The sequence below is a fragment of the Pholcus phalangioides genome, unplaced genomic scaffold (assembly GCF_987345545.1).
Source record: "Pholcus phalangioides strain wild (caught in Gottingen) unplaced genomic scaffold, Ppha-v1.0 ptg000003l_1, whole genome shotgun sequence".
In the NCBI taxonomy this organism is placed as follows: domain Eukaryota; kingdom Metazoa; phylum Arthropoda; class Arachnida; order Araneae; family Pholcidae; genus Pholcus; species Pholcus phalangioides.
The window spans coordinates 53,486,121-53,505,931 of record NW_028301596.1 but is presented as its reverse complement, the minus strand read 5'-3'; the positions used below and the strand labels follow the sequence as shown (position 1 = coordinate 53,505,931).

The window sequence follows — 19,811 nt, the reverse complement described above, 5'->3', positions numbered from 1 at the left end:
AGTCATTTTCGTGTTAATGAATAATCGTGGAACGAATTATCCAAGTTTCTATTATTTCCTATGAGGAAGTTTGATTCGAATAACGAGCACGTTGATGGCACGAACTAAGCTCGTTAACCGAAGTTCCACTGTATTGGTTTATAAGAAAGCTTCGCGATGATGAGGACAGAGGAGAGAAAACAAAGAACTTGTTTGAATTTATTCCACTTTCGTTTGGACGCAATATTACGTCCTTGATCGTAAAGTGGTTGACACACAAAATAAACGCCGTTTATAAATTATCGACGTTAACGGTAAGGAGCAGGAAAAAAACCTTTTCTTCCTTCCGTAAAAAATCTCAATTACGACCTCGCCCCAGGATGATATTGTGAAGTACGTGAGCCAACTGTGCTCAACGACCTGCGTTAGGTTTCAGCTAAACATTTTTTTGCATTATGGGATTGTAATAAGCCCCTAGGCATTTGCCATTTTCACTTCAAAATGTGGGAGGCAGCACCACTATAACACGAAACAAGCATAACTCGACAATATAAATACATTGGGGCCATACATTCCAGTATCTACAAAGAAAACATATTTCCCTATGGATATTATGGCCGTGGTGAAACTCGGAAGGAAAACTTATGTGGTCTTCCCGGCACTCGAACCCAGGCCATATTGCAAACCGGGCAAACATGCAACCTCTGAACACCTGGTCCACACATCTGGCTTCCACATCTACACTACTGGCGAAACGGCCCTGCCTTCCTTATTTCACGCACTGTGACGAGAGGTGCTAAAGTAGAGCCATTATTAGACCCTCAGCTTCAGCAAATGACCCCCAGGTGGGACGGTAGAGAGAGAGATAAACAGTTTTTTTTCTCACGTCAGCCCAACATTTCAAGGAAACATTTTCTAGATGTTGTGCAGAGGTGAACTCTAAACTGAAAGTCATCTGGTCTCATCATGACTCGAACCCAGGCCCTCTTGCTAACCGGGCAAGCATGCTACCATCTACATCACTGGATACACGACCTTGCTTTCCTTATTTCACTCACTGTGGCCACTTCGTTAGAGATTTCGCAGAGGGATGTTCACGATCTGCATGTTCAGTCAAATAGTAGTGCAAATTCCCACAATACCCTCCGAACTTTTGACGTTTTAGCAAGTTTAAGTATTCAGTAGCGTTCCCTAGTCCAGGGGCGTACGCAGGGGGAGGGACCAAGCCGACCTAATTTATTTTATTTATTTTTTTTTTTTTTGCAAAAACAAACACAAAATACATATAAAAGACAGAACAAAACCACATAGAAAGAACAACACATGAACACAATAAATAGTCATATTGGACCCCAAGGGACATAACGTCCTTCCAGGCAGCCCTATGGATTTAATTATTATATTTTGCCGCCATTTTTTTTTAAGTACCGTACGTTATGCTAATAAATGTTATGTAATAATATATGAATATTTCAAACATTTATGCACTCTAAAAATTTGAATTGTGAGATCTGAAATTGTTGAATTACGATATTTCTTGTATAAATAATTACTAGTGTATGAAATGAATTTTCCGTTTCGTTTCACAATACCTTCATATATACACATACATACTCACATGACTACTTACATGCTCATAGAGATATACATATACACTGAAGAGCCAAAAAAACTGGTACACCTGCCTAATATCGTGTAGGGCCCCCGCGAGCACGCAGAAGTGTCGCAACACGACGTGGCATGGACTCGAATAATGTCTGAAGTAGTGCTGGAGGTAATTGACACCATGAATCCTGCAGGGCTGTCCATAAATCCGTAGGAGTAAGAGGGGGGTGGAGATATCTTCTGAACAGCACGTTGCAAAGCATCCCAGATACGTTCAATAATGTTCATGTCTGGGGATTTAGGTGGCCAGCGGAAGCGTCTAAAGTCAGAAGAGTGTTCCTGGAGCCACTTTGTAGCAATTCTGGACGTGTGGGGTGTCGCATTGTCCTGCTGAAATTGTCCAAGTCAATCGGAATGCACAATGGACATGAATGGGTGCAGGTGATCAGACAGGATGCTTACATACCTGTCACCTGTCAGAGTCGTATCTAGATGTATCAGGGGTCCCATATCACGCCAACTGCACACGCCCCATACCATCACAGAGCCTCCACCAGCTTGAACAGTCCCCTGTTGACATGTAGGGCCCATGGATTCACGAGGTTGTCTCCATACCCGTACACGTCCATCAGCTCGAAGCAATTGGAACCGAGACTCGTCAGACCAGGCAACGTGTTTCCAGTCCTCAACAGTCCAATGTCGGTGTTGTCTGGCCCAGGCGAGGCGTAAAGCTTTGTGTCGTGCAGTCATCAAGGGTACACGAGTGGGCCTGCGGCTCCGAAAGCCCATATCGATGATGTTTCGTTGAATGGTTCGCACGCTGACACTTGTTGATGGCCCAGGATTGAAATCTGCAGCAATTTGCGGAAGGGTTGCACGTTTGTCACGTTTAATGATTCTCGTCAGTCGTCGTTGGTCCCGTTCTTGCATGATCTTTTTCCGGCCACAGCGATGTCGTAGATTTAATTTTTTACCGGATTCCCGATATTCACGGTACACTCGTGAAATGGTCGTACGTGAAAATCCAAATTTCATCGCTGCCCCGGAGATGCTATGTCCCATCTCTCGTGCTATATAGGCGTTGCCGACCGCAGCGCCGTACTCTGATTGGTTCCATATCTCTTTATTTGGATACGCATGCCTGTACCAGTTTTTTTGGCTCTTCAGTTTATATATACACACACATATCCTGTTTATTTTTATTTTTTTTATTATTATTTTTTTTTTTTTGTATCATGACATCGTAAAAAAATGTTTGTTTATTTCAGCTGTGATTAAATTATTCCAATATTTCCCATTGATGTCATTATTTATATTGTATTTTATGAAAACAGTCTTAAAATATATTTTCGTAATTTTGTACGCTTTTTGCGTACATGAAAGCATCATTAGCTTCAAAATTGTTAAAAGCATCAAATTAGCTGATAGTTCTATTATTTCAGTGAAAATATAGGACTATCAATCATATATATTGCTGTCCCGCCCCTAGAGGCACACAGCGGAAATATAGGACTATCGAAAGAAAAACCCTTTATACCCTGTATTAACCAGTTTTTCTTAATTTAAATGCTTTTTGAAGGGTGGCAACTCAAAATTTCTCGGGAAGAAAATTTTTGTCCCCCAAGCCTTTTGTGCCCCACTCTAAAGGTCGTTATTACGTACGCCCCTGCTCTAGTCCAGACCTAATTTTCATGTCAAGTGATATGCAGATGCAGCGATGGATAATATTATGTACAGCCTGTCACTTGAGGACATCCCAAATTCTTACGGTAAGTGGATAGGAAAACACTACAACTAAATCGCTCATCAACCTCGCAAACATTCCTCTTGAGAATTTCCAACGCATTGGTGCATGCTAGAAAGAGTTGTATGTATATGGGTGTATCCGTAGCGTATTTATGATGTCCCAGAGATGTGTGTGTATTATGTGTTCGAAGTGCTGTCATCCCATTTCTGAATCAGAAGCGAAAGTTGAAAATGTCTAAACCTTTGTTTTGTAAATAATTGTGTGGTGTTGGGCTTCCTTCTCTCTGAGGAGAGATTTTTTTTTTTCAGTGGGAGACCCTTCTCTCATATTTACTTCTCTGGTTTAGAAAGCCCCAAATTCAGTGGATCACCAACCACTGCGTGCCACCTGTAGAGTTCGAATCCGGGCCCTCCCGATGCGAGGAAAAAGTGCGTTTATGTTAAAGAGAGGTAAAACTGGGGGAAAAAAAAAGAAATTTCATCCCTATAACTTGACCACAGATGAATTTGCTATTAAAAACTCTTGAGTTGTGTTAGGGTTGAAACAGAATAAATTTTATCATTACAGTAGAACTCGATAACGGACAGACACCCTTGAGACTGAATTTTGTCCGCTAACGAGGAGTATATGTTATGGGAGGTTCCACTGTGTTGTTTGTGAGCATGTCCTTGAAAGGATACTTATCTAAGAATTTTCCATTTTACTGAAGCTACCTATGTGTTTTAGGAATGAGAGACAGAAAGAGATGATGTATTGTATATGATATGTGTTTGTTTCCTCTTGGATGTTTACTTTTCGAGCAGCTGTATGATGGCTTAAGCCGGTCCCCCCCCCCCCCCTTTTTATTTTCCCCGATTACAACATCGAGTTTTGCTAGAGATATTTTTAGGGTTATGGATATTTTTTCGAGTTTTGCCGTTTTATTTTTTCTGATTGAAGAATTTAGTATTTAATTTATGTATTTACGCTACGCTTTTAAAGGTACGTCTACAAACGTTAACTCGCTTCGTAACGAGGGGGGGGGGCTTGGGATCTGGTTCCCCACCCCCGAAATTTGAGAAAATGACCGAAAAAAGGGAAAAAGATGGCCAAATCTGTTGTTCTATCACTTTGGTCCCCTCCCCCGAACGAAATTTTTGGCTGAGCCTGGGGTAATAGATAAATACGCCTGTCTTCTTTGCTTCTCTGTTTTTTTTCTCTCTCTCTCTCTCTCTCTTCCTTTAACGCTCACACGCACAGATCAGTGGTGCTATCCAAAGCCGCTTGAAAGGTTTAAATTTAATTTAAATTTAAAAACTCTTAATGCAGCTTTGGTGCTATCGCAGCGCTACAACCTTCACTAAACCCAGGGCCAGACTTTGACTGATGGGGCCCTGGGCAAAGAAGTATTGGGGGGGAGCTCTCGACTATGGTCGAAGATGTTAGGTAGGTCAACCAAATACAGTACATGTTGTTTTTAAGCACTTCAAAAAAGGATATGCATTATTTTAGATGAAAAATATAATGGAAAATTCTTATGGAATAGAATAAATGGTTTTTCACACTCTCAACACACATTAGCAAAATCATCGAAATCTAAATAAAGCTAAAGAGATGAGTTTTTCTTGTAAAAGACTTGAGTGAACTAATGTTTTATCCTTTTTAATAAGGAGAAGAATTCTTCTCCTGAACAGTTTTATATATCAGTGATAAGAAAATTCTTAATGCTGTGTGTTTCAACATTTAGAAATGCTTTTACTCAATTTTAGTCTTATTTAAAATTTATGGCATTGTCACCAACCTGAACCAAGGATGAAAATTGTTACAGTTTTTCTGTAAAAAGCGTCTCAATATATGTATCAGATGCATAAAGTTTTGCATTGCAACTACAGGGCCGTAACTGGGATTTTTGCCGCCCCCACATCTTTAAAATTCGATAATTTTGTAACAGTGTTCTTTTTTCCCACCTCCAGCAACTGCCGCCCCCTAAATTTTTCTGCCCGGAGCAGTTGTTCCCCCCCCCCCAGTTCTGGCAAATATGCAGAATCCTCATAAAGATTTGAGGATTTCTTGTTGATCAAACATGCAAACTTTCTTGTTATCGTTTCATAAATCATTTTGCGGGGTCGAAAGGATGTGAAATTATAAGAATCACACAAAACATTGTGATACATTGAAACATATTTTTGTTGACGAGTTTGTTTTTGTTGCATTGGATTTCTAGGTTGTTGCTGTTCGGGGTTTTCTTCGCTCAAAGAGTTTCGTAATTTTGCTTCTCGTCACTAACAATTCCTCAGCCAGTTTTTTCATTGGGTGCAAAACTGTCTCGTACATGTTGTTTACATTCTATTAATGATTGGTATAATATTAAAATTGATATTTTATTGGGTTTGCTAATAATGAGCCCTTTCGAAATAGTATGATGTGATTTAAGGAAAATTCCAAAATTTCATAATCTTAAATTTATAAAAATTTGAGTAAATTATGTACATTATGATAAATTTGGGGCCCCTAAAAAACATGAAGCCGTGGCTATTCCAAATCTAAGAGGAGCAACTCAAGTCTCTTCGTCGTCAAGACCGTCGATGGATCATCGCGAGTAGGACTTTCGTTGCTCGTCTCGTAAGTCATTGCAACCTATCATGCTATTCACATGCGAGCGCTCAGCGAATAGCTCAAGGACAACGCATAACTCCAGTGTACAGATGTACCTTAAAAAAGAAAGAAGGAAACTCTGGAAAAAGGAAAATGCTTGAATATTCGGAGACCCTGCATAAAAATGTGTAAAAATTGAGAATTTTGTGTTTTTAATCGTCTAAAAATCTAATGCTCCAGTGCATTGCCATATCCAACTGGACTTGTATGCAACTTTTATGAAGGATGATGAATAAATTCAGAAATTTTAATTTTCAAAAGTGTTCTCTTGTATAGGCCGTATGCGTGGCCTATATTTTACAGGCCGAAAGTTTTGACGGGTATCTAGGCAGGGTTTTTTTCCCCCTTTCACACTCAGGAAAGTGATTTTGTTGTAAATTTATAAAAAGAAAAATTAAAGTATCCACAGGGCTCAAGATCCGTCGGTCTTCTCCTTGTAGTGGTTGGAGGTACAAGTGCCATGTTTTATAATACAAGTAGCTGCAAATTCTTAAAGCGTGGGAAGAAAATCGGATCATGTTCTCGTGATTTCACTGTTTAAAACTTTGGCTGAATCGATATGGGTGGAAAGAGGGGTTACGTTTTGGTTGATCAGATCTTTTTAACTGTGTTCCTCAGTACGCATCAAAATTCAATTTTACTCTTCCAAATTTCGTTGAAGAGTGAAAATACTGCTTCGAACTATAGGTATTTTTTTTAATAGAGGTATTTGTCAGTGATTAAAAAAATAATAATAACCCCTCTTTTTTTTTTTTTACAAAAGATACCCCTTGGAATTTTGAGAATGAAATTACTCCTCAAAATCTCATTTTTGGATAACACTGCTTAGCAAGGGCTTCTAAATATACGTATGTGATATACGAATCTGGAATCAAACCACCTTGTGATACATATGTCATTACATTCGCCATTGAAATCCTAGATTCTTGATCTAGTACTCTGTCATCATAGTTTGTACTATAATCGAGGATGATTATTCTGAGATGTTTCATAACTATTTGCCTCTATCAATCAATCATGGTGGCATTGATCTCATGAATTCGTTCAAAGACCTCCTTCTCTTGGAACGCATTCCATAGACATACGGGTGACTGGTTTTGGTGTCTGCTGACTGGTTTTAGTCATATCACACGTCATAAATTTTTGTTTATTGAATATTTTTTGTTTTGCGAACGAAACAGGCCAATAGAGATTCCGAAAACTTTTTTTTTTATCGGTGTCTCTTTCATGTGTCATATTATCCTTGATTGATTTGTGATTTTCAGTTGTGTTTTGCTACTTTTAACAGCCTAGTGGTTATCATGTAGGTCTGGGTTCATGTTCTGTATCTGCATTTACATTAAAATTTCTGTGAGAAGTGTGGCCTCTTTCTATAGGATTATTTTTTTTTTTTTTTTGTTCAGAATTCTTCTATACATTTACGTATGTAATTTCACCTTTATTAAGGAGCCGCCACCTGTCCGACGAGCCGGTATTTTGAGGAATGGATAGCGACCGTCTTGAAAGATTTATTCGTACGGAGTCGAATCAGCGCGTCGTTTTTATTTTGGTGGTTAATATTACCTACCCAAGTATCTATTCAGTTTTGTGTGGTAAAGAATATTAATAATTCATATATTTTAATAGTCTTTTGTGTTCTTTCGAGGTCGACTGAACAACAGGGAATGAGGGAGTTGTATAGTGCAAGGAGTAATCCAATCACAGATTTGTGTTTTTTTCCCTTCTCTCTGTGACAGCTGAGATGCGCTGATAAACATGGAACACATTAATATGGCATCATTAAATGAATTAGTACACATCTGGCATATCGACAAGTATAAAATTATGTTTTTGTGTTTGCTCCAATTTCCGTTTTTAGAACCACCAGCACAAATAAAAGAAATATTTAAAAAAATGGTATTTTTTTCAGGAATTTTTTTCAGGTAGTGTTTCCTTCCCCCCCCCCCCTTCCCTCCACCCCAATCATTTATTTATATTAAATCGTGCGGATGTGGGGGAGTTGTTTTATATGGTGGTTTTCGCATAGAAAATAGGTGAATGTGACTAAACTCTTGACCACTTCCTAACTCTCTCGGTGTGTAAGTAAAGGGTGCCTTAATTATGTCAAATAAATGCCCTGCAATAATAGCACATAATAAACTCTGGTACCAATTTTTGTCAGTAAAGGCTTATTTATGTAGAGAATTTACTATTACTCGCTACCTCTGGATAACGTTGCCTAGTCAAAATAGCTGCTTTGTGACACTATATGTAAAATATATGCGTGGCAGCGAAATCGCTTCGTGTTTATATCAAAAGGGAAGAATTATGAATGAAATAAAATGTACACGAAAAATATGTGAATCAAAAACAGTGAAGGGACGCATGCCAATAGGGTCAATATTCATATTTTTTTATTCTTAATTTTTTTTTCCTTCTAATTAGTTAACCTTTATTGGAAGACAAAGGCTCCCTTTCAGAGAGGTTCGACTATATTTTTCAAACTTTCGTGTCATTCGTCTACGAAAAGGCAACATTAAAGCATTAAACAGGCACACATCAATATCATCAGCGATGCCTCTGACAAAGGTCAGTGACGCCCACGGTAGCCGTGGCGCACACTTGGAAATCCACTGGTATACTGTGATGGGAGTATAGTTGATCCCGCTTATTACGTTCCCGCTTAGAACGTTTCCTCGCTTCGCACGACTAATTTTCATGATCTCGACTCTAATTCCCATTAAGATGCAACATTTTTTTCGTGAAGGTTTTTTTTTTTGGAAAACGTTATAAGCGGAATCCACTGTAATTAAATAATGAAACAAAATTAAATGTGACGGATATTAATGATGATGAATGGTGTTACTTAGGTGATCAGTATTTGTGAATTGGGAAGAGGAAAAATAAAAAATGAATGACAAAACAAAAGAATTGTAAGAGAAAGATCGAGTGCATTATTTACATCAAGTTTATTAAAAATTATATATTATTATATACAATAATAATATGAAGGGGCAATTCTCAAAACGAGTAAAGTGCTTACACGTGAATGAAACGGAGGCTATTCAAAAATGTATCTGTAGCAAACCACCACCATAAAATGAAAATATTTCATTTTAAATATTCATAAATTTTTAACCATCATAACATACATGATATAAATTATGATACAACATACCTGTGTATGAATAATGCGAAATGGAATGCAAATAAATTTATTCAAACGTTTTTTTAATTACATATCTAACATTAGTTACACATGTCTGTTAATTACGTGACTGTAGTGGTCACAAAATTATTTAGGTCGTGATCTCCATTCGTAGAGGTGATATTGGTTGGCCTTAAAGCCTCGCACAATACGAGTCTATTGACTATGTGTAATTGGCACTCACTGCACTAGCTACTACTAAACCACACATGCACCTCGTTCATATTCCCCTGCGGAACTTCTAATTGGTACGTGTTGTGAACTTGACGTGAAGTTTGTTTTTGTGTAATGTTTGCTGTGTGTAGTGCTTCCATCAATTTTTCCATCTATGACTGAAATGTGATGATTGAATAATTGTATCGTTGCAGGCCTGTTGCTCTCTGTGGCGAGACTTTTAATTGGGAGATCGGCCCGCATTTGCGCCTCGAAGTTGGGAACCACAGAAAACCAACTTTAGTACTGCACTAGCTGCATAATGCTCGCGGGTGCTCTGCGTGAATAGTTAGTGAAGTCACCTAGTGCAATAGGGCCTTAAAGAGAGTATAAATCGATAGGGGCTGGTATTTCCCGCCTGGTAGCAGGGCTGTTTCAAGAACACCATGGGCCCTGGACTTCCCCAGAAATGTCTGCTTACAAAAATTTACATGATAAATCTTAAAAATCAAAAACACAGATCTCATCGTGAGGCCGTGCCCGGGTGGTTCCACGCTTTAAGATGCCGCTGCCTCCCCAGAGCATTATTTCGCCTTGGGGGAGCATGATGCGGTTGAGACTGCCTTGTTCACGAAACCATGAAAGGAAAAAGAAACCTTGTGTCAGTTTTTCTTGTTTGTAACACCTTTTCAACTCGAGAGATTATTCAATACACATCTATCTTACGTAATACCAAGTGGAGATTTTGTTGAAAAAATGGATTATCAGTCATTGTGAAACGCACAAGCTCATGAAGATATTTTCATTCCTGGTTGTCTTAAGATAAACCATAATCTATTATCGCTTCTTTTTCTTTTTTTTCATAACAAACGCGTTAAAAACCAGAGAGTGCTCGTAATAAGTGAGAGCTCATAATAAGATTCCCTGTGACCACAAAGTGATCTTCTCTCCTGTCACTCATTTCATATGGCGTCTTTGTGTATGTATGATAGCTTTGGAGGCTTTCTCTCTCTCTCTCTCTCTGGTATTTTGAGGGGGGGACAGCGGCTTGAATGAATATACATAAATATAAAAAAAAAAAGACCCTCCCTCGCTTGTGCAGGAGAAGAGAGAATAAACCAGCTTGACGACTGCTTTGAGGGGGGAAAATGCGCTGCTTGCTCGCCTGGCCCGTGCGCCTCCTCCGCCGGCAGCAGCCAGCAAGCGCGCCTCCTGTTCCACCTTCTCCTCCCTATAGAAAAGAGTCTCTTCTAGCTAGCACGTATATGTCTGTGTGTATTGAGAAGAGAGTCTTGCTGTGTGTGTGTGTATGTACTCGCCGCCCTCTTCGCCTCTGAGATTATTAGCGACGACGCTTTCTTCCTTTTTGTCGTTTCTTCTCTGTGTGTGTGTGTTTGTATGTGTGTCTTGTTTACGTGCTAACGGACCAAACTAACAAATGATCGTATTATAAAAAGAAAAGCAGAACCTATTAAAGAACCTCTTATTCTGTGTTGTGTGTGATCGTGGTCGGTTACAATAAGAGGATCACATCCACCAGCGAACAAGTTGCTTGACTTGTGTATGCACAGCGCTTCCGCAGTGTAAGTAACGTTCAGAATATAATGGGAAAATTTCTCATAATTTAATATGCATATCAGTATGTGCATATCCGGAAGGTTTGATCACCGAAATTTTTTATTTTCTTCACTTGTGAATATATCTTGTCGCGATTTTTGTATACATACCCTTCCCCCACCCCCTCTACTGCTAGATATCTCTAATGCGGCAATCGTTATTGCTGATATTATATTATGATGTATAGGTATTTTAATTTGATGAAAGTTGTAACGGGTGGGGGGAACGATGTAGGGATTTCTTTTCATTTGTTTGGTTAATTTTGATTTGAGTTTGACGCTTGTGTCCGGGTATATTATCAAAGTGGAGATTTTAATAATTTAATTAATGTGATTGGGGGTGCTCCAGACGAAGATCTTGTTCAATCCCGGACGAATACATAAAAATTTTTGCATTTGTACTGGATGTTTCTAATGGGTGAGCAATGTCAGATTCTGTGTGACATGTAGTATCATTGTTGAAAGTGCAGATATGCCACCTCCTACATAGTAAAATGTATGTCTCTGACTCTTTTGGAATCTGTGGAAATTACCGCTGCATACTTGTTGGGACACCCTGTATATTTTACTCGTAAAATTTTTATTGCTAGCAATTGAACAATTTACTTGATAATAATCTAGTAGTTGCATGTAAAAGCTTCGAACACTATGGTTTATTGATAGCAATGATAGATAGCTAGTAGAGATCAGTGTTCGCCAATACACATCAGATGTGTGGTTTATGCATCAAAATTGAACTTTACTCCTCCGAATTTTGTTGAGAAGTGAAAATACTTCAAATTTTAGGGATTTTTTTTGTAATAGTTGTTTTTGTTTTTCACTTAAAAAAAATTCCCCTTTATTTTTACAAAATTGTCCCTCGTAATTTTGAAGGGAAGTGAAATTACTTAAATTTGGTGGCTTCTTGAAGCAGGTGACTGAGGAAAAAAAGCGTTTGAGGCAGTAAAATATATATTAATTCATTTAATGCAGAGTGATATCAAAAAAGAAAAAAACAATCTCTGTAGCACAGCTCTATACTCTTTCCAGAAATCACACAAAATTATTACGTGAAGCTCTACTATAGCCAATACCATCTTTAGACGGCCTACCCCGGTCTTGCAAAAATGAGATCTGGTTGAAATTTTTGAAAATTCGCTTGGTAAGAGCCTCAGAGAAATCACTTGACTAGGGGGCCCCATGATGCGCTTAAGGCAGCCCTGAATATAGCACTCACGGTTCCAAAATACTTCTCATGTTCTTGTGTTGGAAAAAAAAAATTAAAAACTTTTGTTAAAGTGCTCATGCTCATGGCCAAAGAATTTAAAAATATATGCAAATGAACTGGTTGTTTCAAAACCCCCCTTTAAAAATATAGTTATAGATGAATTTATTGCAATGAAGGATATTTTATAATTGAGAAGAGCTTAGCATTGGTCTAAAGACAATTCCAAACCACATTTCAAGGGGGATAAAATATCATAAAGAGATTTATTGTTATATTCAGTATCATTGCAGCTTGGTTTCAGTGTTATCAAGTCTACAATGCATATCATGTTGACCTTTTTTTTGAAAAAGTTCTCATGAAATTTTTTATTTCTATAGCATTGTTTGAAACAAGCCAAGATGACTGTCAATCAAAGGCGAATAGCAAGCACCGAAACAATACAGCATCTGTGGGATGCCATTGCTTCCATACGTCAACAGAAGCAGATTCCAAATTTTGAGAGAATAGCAAATTACATGAGACGGAAGCACAGTCTAACCAATGCTGATCTGGAGCAACAATTAGAAAATGCAGTGAAAGATACACTTCTCGACCTCAAGAAACGTGTTGGTTGCAAAGGTTCAAAGGTTGGAGTTGAGCAAGAGGCTTATAGGATTCCTGAGCGGGAAGTGGTAAGATCTTAACAAAATAATGATTGAATAAAATTGTTTATTTTCAAACGATTTTAATTGATTTTTTTATCAATATATTTGATTATATATTGAATAGTTTATATTTATTTATATAACTAGCTATAATACCTGGCACTGCCCAGGTTTTCTTCAGTGAAGCTTTTTGGATCCTCTTTCTTTGAGGGGGATATCTTCGTACTTCGATATTCTTCATACAAACCATGTCTAAGTTAACCAATATGGCGCCTTCCTGCGTGACTCATTAAAGAAACAAATCTAGATTTAAAGAAACGTAAAAATGAATATACAAGGTGTTTTTTAAAAAAGAATCATCCAATTTACAAAAATCATAACTGTTCAGCTTTTAATCCGTTTTAATCGAATGGTGTATAGATAGAAAGAGGGAAATCTTGAGTTTCACGTAGTTGCCAACAGGTAACGCTAACGCTCTTCCTTCGGCCACCACTTCAGTGTTTATCAAGATTGGCTTTTCCCACAGTTAGAAACAGATTCGGCTGACTTCATCTTCCAGCAAGACGGAGCCCCACCACACTGGAACTTGAACATTCAAGAATTTTTGAACAATCCGATTCCTAAACAATGGATCAGCCATACCGGATCTGACGATTCAGTTAAACATCACTGGCCTCCAAGATCATCAAACCTCGCCGTGTGCAATTTCTTCTTGTGGGGGTTTATAAAAGACTACATTTATGTGCCTCCCTTTCCAGCTACATTAGCCAAACTGAAGATATGCATAACTGCAGCAGTGGATGCAAATGTGCTCGCAAAAGTTTGGGACGAATTTGACTATTACATAGGCATATGCTGTGCATCCCAAGGTGGACATATTGAGCACCTTTAATTTAGTTTGTAAAAAAAAACTGATTAGCTATGTAATATAAAATTAGTCTTAAGTGTCTATGTTCAATATTTTTCTTAATATATGCATTTAAAATCGGGTGACTCTTTTTGAAACCCTGTATATTTGCTTTTTTAAGGGCCACTATAGGTATTTCGAACTTGAGTAGTTAGGTATCCCCGTGAATAGGTAATCCCTTGAACTTCAAGTTATCCATCTGTGCCTGTTTCTGCTTTAAAAAATCTTAATTAAAGCTGGAATTTCTTCAGTGTACTTTTTTATGGGCCCATAATTAATTTTAAAACATCCGAAAATATGTGAATTTATGCAGTTGAATATTAAAAGACAATACGGAGACACTATTTTTCATGCTTAAGAAGATATAAATAGAAAGTTGAAATCAATGTTATTACGTGAATATCCAACTGAAAAGTAGGTATGACTAATTATTTCATATTTAATTTTCTGGACTTCATATCTCTAAGCGAACTCAATATTTTAAAAATCGAGAATTCAATACAATTTTTTAAATTAGTGAGTGCAAATCAATCACTGCAACACTACTTGCACCTCGTGTGGAAAAGTGTTGGTGGAAAATGTGGTGGAAAACCACCAAATTTCCACATTTCTACAGTAAAATCGGAAATTTTAACACAATTTCTATGGGAATCATCCTTTGCCTGACCCTCAAAGTTATGCTGATGATGATGTCTATTCAAAAAGCCTCATTACTGGGAGGATTGAAAATGTGGCAAACCATTACAAAGGCATAAATTATTATACATATACTGGCAGCGTTGAAGAAGTGACAAACCATTGTAAAGGCATATACACATCTGAAACGCATTGCTAGGGAACCATGGTACCTAAAATATCATTTCGAAGGTGATTGTTGAGGCCCAGAAACCACTGTTGCATTCCTCCAAGTCTGATAAACTTTTAAAGTAAGCCTATCATTCAAGTCTGGTCCCATTTGGTATATATGCAAAATTTGTGTGTGTGTGTGTGGTGACGATCGATCTAAAATTGCAGATTTGTATAGAGAACATACACACATGCACACAGAAAATGAATTTTATATATGTATAGATTTAACATGCATGTAACAAAATAGACCTGCTGTGAAAAGGCCATCATGTACCCACCCCCCCCCCCCCTTCCGCTTACTTTAAAATCTATCTCCGCCTATGTTTTACATAAGGTTACATTTTTTAGGATGAGGCATTTCTAATATATTTCTTCCTATGAGAGTTTTCTCTCTCCATGTCTACCTGTCAAAGAGATTCTTATTCTTTCCTCTTGGTCACTCAAGTCATAAATTCTTACACAATAGAAAATATGACTAACTAGCTATAATACCCGGCGCTGCCCGGGTTTTCTTCAATGAGGCTTTTTTGGATCACGTGATATCTCCCTCTCTTTTTCTTGAGGGACATACAAACCGTGTCCAAGTTAACCAATATGGCGACCTGCGCGATTCATGAAATAAACAAATATAGATTTACACAGAAACGTAGAAATGAATATATATTTTTCTTTTTTATTTAAGGGGCGCTAGGTATTTTGATCCCCCCCTCCCCTGAACTTCAAGTTATCCATCTGTCTGTTCCAGCTTCCAAAAATCTTTAGTTAAAGCTGCAGAATTTTTTCGATGCACTTTTCACGGGCTCATAACTAATTTTAAAATATCCTAACCCACATGAATTTATGCAAATAAATATCAAAAGAGACAATATGGAGACATTAATTTTCATACTTGAGATGATATCACCTTCGATCAACAATCATCTTTAATGATATTGCTCGAATATCCAACTCAAAAGTATAGGTTTGGCTAATTACTTCATGTTAAATCTCCTGGGCTTCGTATATCTCTAAGCGAACTGAATATTTCAAAAATCGAGAATTCAATACAATTTTTAAAATTATTGATGGGGCGGAAAATCTCACTAATTTCTGCATTTCTACAGTAAAATTGACAATTTTAGCACTGATTTCTAATAGGATCACCCTTTTCCTGACTCTCAAAGTGATGCTGATGATGATTATGACGTCTATTCAAAAAGCCTCATTACTGAGAGTATAGTGAAAATGTGGCAAACCATTATAAAGGCATACGCTATTATACATATACTAACAGGATTAAAGCAGTGACAAACCGTTGTAAAGGCATATACACGTCTGAAACGCATTGCTAGGGAACCACGGTAACCAAAGTAAACGTTCGGAAAGCGATTGTTGAGGCCCAAAAACCATTGTTGCCTGGCAATTTTTTGCCCGTTTGGGGCATTTGCCCGGGGCTGATGAAATTTTAAAGTAGCCTATCGTTCAAGTCGGGTCCCATTTGATATATATACAAAATTTGGCGACGATCAATCTAAAATTGTAGATTTTTATAGAGAACATACACACACACAGACAGACAGACAGAAAATCAATTTTATATATATAGATTTACATTTTAAAAAGAATGAGAATTTCCCATAATTTTTCTGAATATTCCATGCAATAATTTGATTTTCTTTCTAATTTTAAGGAAAAAGATGGCCATGATTGGTATTGCTATGAATGTCATAAAGAAGGTGAAGTCATTTGTTGTACATCATGTCATCGTGTCTATCATAAAACATGTTTGGAAGAAGAACCTGTGGAAAATGATGAATTTGTTTGTAATATGTGTAAGGTAAGAGACATAAAGATTAATTCTTTTCAATATTCCTAATTGATGCCTAATTCCTAATGAAACAGTTTATCATCATCATCATCTTGGTATTTTTTGGAAGTTGTTTGAAATGTTGATTCTCTTTGTTAAAGAAAGTTATTCTTCCTTTAAGGGGGGGAAACTATGATCAATCTTTTATTTAGAGAGGAAAGGCCTTTATTTGTGTGAATAAAATTACATACAATGATACAACAGAAACACATGAACTACACACAAACTGAAATACAGGGGGTATGATCTCCCAACCTGGTTATTTATGTTCGATTACAAATACCATGAAACATCTCATACATTAAATTTCCGATGACAAGAATGAAAAATTACAACCCATTCACTTTTAATTCTAATATTACTTTTAATACAGATTTTCAGTCATTTTACAAATTGCTGCCACCTTTGTAGGAATGAAAACAACTTGCAGACTGCCCCCAATCTCAAGACTCTTGAATGTCATCCTATAGCACCCAATGCACTAGTTAGAAATCACAGCCTTATTTTTTCTATTTTCATTTAATTTTGCCCCCCCCCCCTCCCATATTGGGGTGGGTTGGAGTCCCACTCTCTGACCATAAGGGTTATATGGAAACCTCTTGTTCTTACTTGTTCTTACATGTTTTGTATAATTGCAGCAATTAACAAAGAAAAAAAGCAAGCAAATTCTTCAAGTAAGCTGAAAAAGTTACTTGAAGGTGGTGGGAGGGCTGTGTGTTGGTAATCGGTCCAAATGAGCTTGAACCCAATTTTCTTTGGTCTTGAATTGCATAGTCTGAAATTAGGATGTTTAACATTATGCACAACTGATAGTAAGCCAAGCTGGTCAGTTTGCACCTCTTGATTCTGCTTCTCAAATTGTAAATGAATGTTTCATCAGAATATATCTATTTCAGTATTAAGCGGAACCCCTTGGGAGGTGATAAAAGCTTCAGGTATATCAGGATCCTCTGGCTTTGTGTAGTAAAAAAAACTATGAAAAAGAAACAAATTTCTTTCTCTGGAACGAGTGATTGCACAGATAAATTTTTTGAAGACTAACCTAGTTGTGATGATCAGTCTTCTAGTTGATTATTTGAATAGTCAAATAAAGTTGTTGTTTTTCCTTTCCTGAATTCATCTTCGTATCAGTCAGCTCTTAAAACCTATAACCTTTGTAAATAAAGTAGCTCCTTGTTAAACTGGGCCTTATTATATGCAAATTCTAATATTTTTTCCATTAGGCACCTTTTCTTAGAAGTGCTTGAAAATTAAACTAAGATTAGAGTTTACATTGCTGTTGTCTATTATGTTATGTTTTCAGTATGCTGCATGTTTTATTTGTCTTTGTCTTTATTTATTTGTCATGTTTTATAAGTCTTTACATGCTGATGTAACGAGGGGTTATTGTGATACCCTTTGTGGTATGAGTCATGCAGGGCTGGATTGACCCATATGAAGGCCCTAAGCACATAAATTATTTTGGTACGCTGCCGCCGCCCCCCCCCCCCACAAATCCAATATACTGTAACCTTAACATGACAATTAGATCTGTTTACAATTTTCAAGTATATAAATTGGTAAGCAGGTATTTTTAAGTGGAGGGAGGGGTAGATTGAGGAAAATCATTTCACTCGAGGCCTATGATCTCATGGTGCAGGAGCCTTGATTGTCGGGGAGGCCTTGTAGCAATTTGATCTGATTATAGTTTTGGAGAGGCTAAGTACGCAAATTGGTAGGCAGGTATGTATTTATAGCTAGGTAGAGGGGGGAGGGGGTCAGAAATTTTTTTACCCAGGAGCCTATGATGCTGTTGAGACAGCTCTAGGCTTACTTTATGGAAATAGAGCAAAATTTCAAACCAAAAACTGAGCATTGTCACAAGTTCTTGTTCGCAAATTAACTTAGTTTTTCTGCTTTTGTGTCACTCAGGGCCGCAGCTAGAAACTAAAATTTACCCTGTTACTTGGAGGATCTGTATCCCTTTTGGTGTACCCCTCCTCACAATTTTTGACGAAAAAATTATAAACACTACACCCTTCCTAGTCCAAAGTCCCCCCCCCCTTGCCCACCCATAGTTTTTTTATTTTTCTCCCCCTCCCATTTGTATTATATCTTTATCATCGTGTTTTTTGGTGGGGGGAGGGGTTGTGTTTTATTGTCGTGTGTACACATATGTAATTTATACATGCATAATAAAGCACCCGCCCGACACCATCCAGCCCCTCATCTGATGCAATGGTTAACATTGGTAATGGTCGAAGAGCCTAGACGGTGTATGAAATGAAATGTCCTCCCATAGTTGTAGTCCTGATCTTCAACTGTACAATCAAGTGCTCTTAAAATTTTTGTATTTTCTACCAGATAGCTGATGCTGGGGAAAAAAAAAAAATTTTTAAAAGTACTCTTTGATAATTTTTTGTGGTGCTCCTTTTCTTTGATGCCCTAAGCACTCGTTTATTTTGCTTTATGGTTAATCCAACCCTGAAGTCATGCATATCTGTCATTTGAAAAAATTATGTAATAAAATAAATTATCAACATGGCGATTTCAAAATATTCATGAAATAGAAACAATTTGTAATTTTTTTTTTCTGTTTCATGAAAGGGGGGGGGGATTTATGGTGATTCCTTTTTTTTTAATATAATCATACATTTTTGTTTTTTATATTTTATGTTCAAGTTTTAATATTATGATCATATTCTCAGATTCTGAAGTCCAAAGATGCTTTGAAAATAAAGCGAGATGACCTGAACATTCTGCTTAGCTACACATGTATCCGTCTCAAAGACAAAGTAAGTAGTGTAAGTATTGTCAAAGGCAGACATTCCCAAGGCTCCTCTGCTTTGCTTTCTTCATTTCCTTGCATGCACAATTGATTTAACAAATTGATTGAACATTTTCAGCTCACTAAAAATGAAATCTTCACTGTACAGGTTTTCTATTGCACAAAATTCTTATCGTTTAATTCAGAGCTTATGCCACACAATTTTACATGAAAGCACTATATTTTGGTAGGCAGATCTGTTTTGTAGATTAGAATGTATTTTCAAATTTTTTCCCTAACCATGCTGATTTGCCCCCAGTTATAACTGAATGCACCAGATTCTTTTGTTATCAGGATTATCTATTAAGTGCATCAAAATTTTCTTCTCTTGTGCATTTTGTAGGAGGAGTGCTCAAGCCAAAAATGAGTTTTTCCAAATCTAGTTTTTCAAGAACTTTTTTAGTAATTATCAATGGTTATTCGTGTAAATATTTCACAATATAATTTCATTAATTTAGCTATGACTTTGTGACTTATTTTTAAGTGAAATACATAACTACTATGGAATGCTACTAAGTGAAAAATTTTAATTTTTTCAAATTTTATTTTTCATATATAACCTTCTTTGCATATACAATAGAACTTTGTTGATGATAAGCTAAACCAAAAAAGACTCGAGACATTTTTTATT

General features: G+C 37.1%; 1 protein-coding gene across 6 annotated transcripts in view; it reads left to right on the top strand.

Annotated features, from left to right (window-relative positions):
• The window catches only part of LOC149088822 (zinc finger MYND domain-containing protein 11-like), a 72,285-nt gene that overhangs the window by 25,527 nt on the left and 26,947 nt on the right, over positions 1-19,811 (top strand). For 2 of the 6 annotated variants that reach the window (XM_089250303.1, XM_089250298.1), the window contains exons 2-4: positions 12,506-12,799; positions 16,198-16,344; positions 19,062-19,148. In XM_089250303.1, the coding sequence (XP_089106429.1) occupies positions 12,527-12,799; positions 16,198-16,344; positions 19,062-19,148 (507 nt within the window). In that variant the 5' untranslated portion in view covers positions 12,506-12,526. Of the gene's footprint in view, positions 1-10,578; positions 10,889-12,505; positions 12,800-16,197; positions 16,345-19,061; positions 19,158-19,811 lie in introns of those variants that run through there. The other 4 variants (XM_089250297.1, XM_089250301.1, XM_089250299.1 and 1 more) reach the window with 3 other exon arrangements.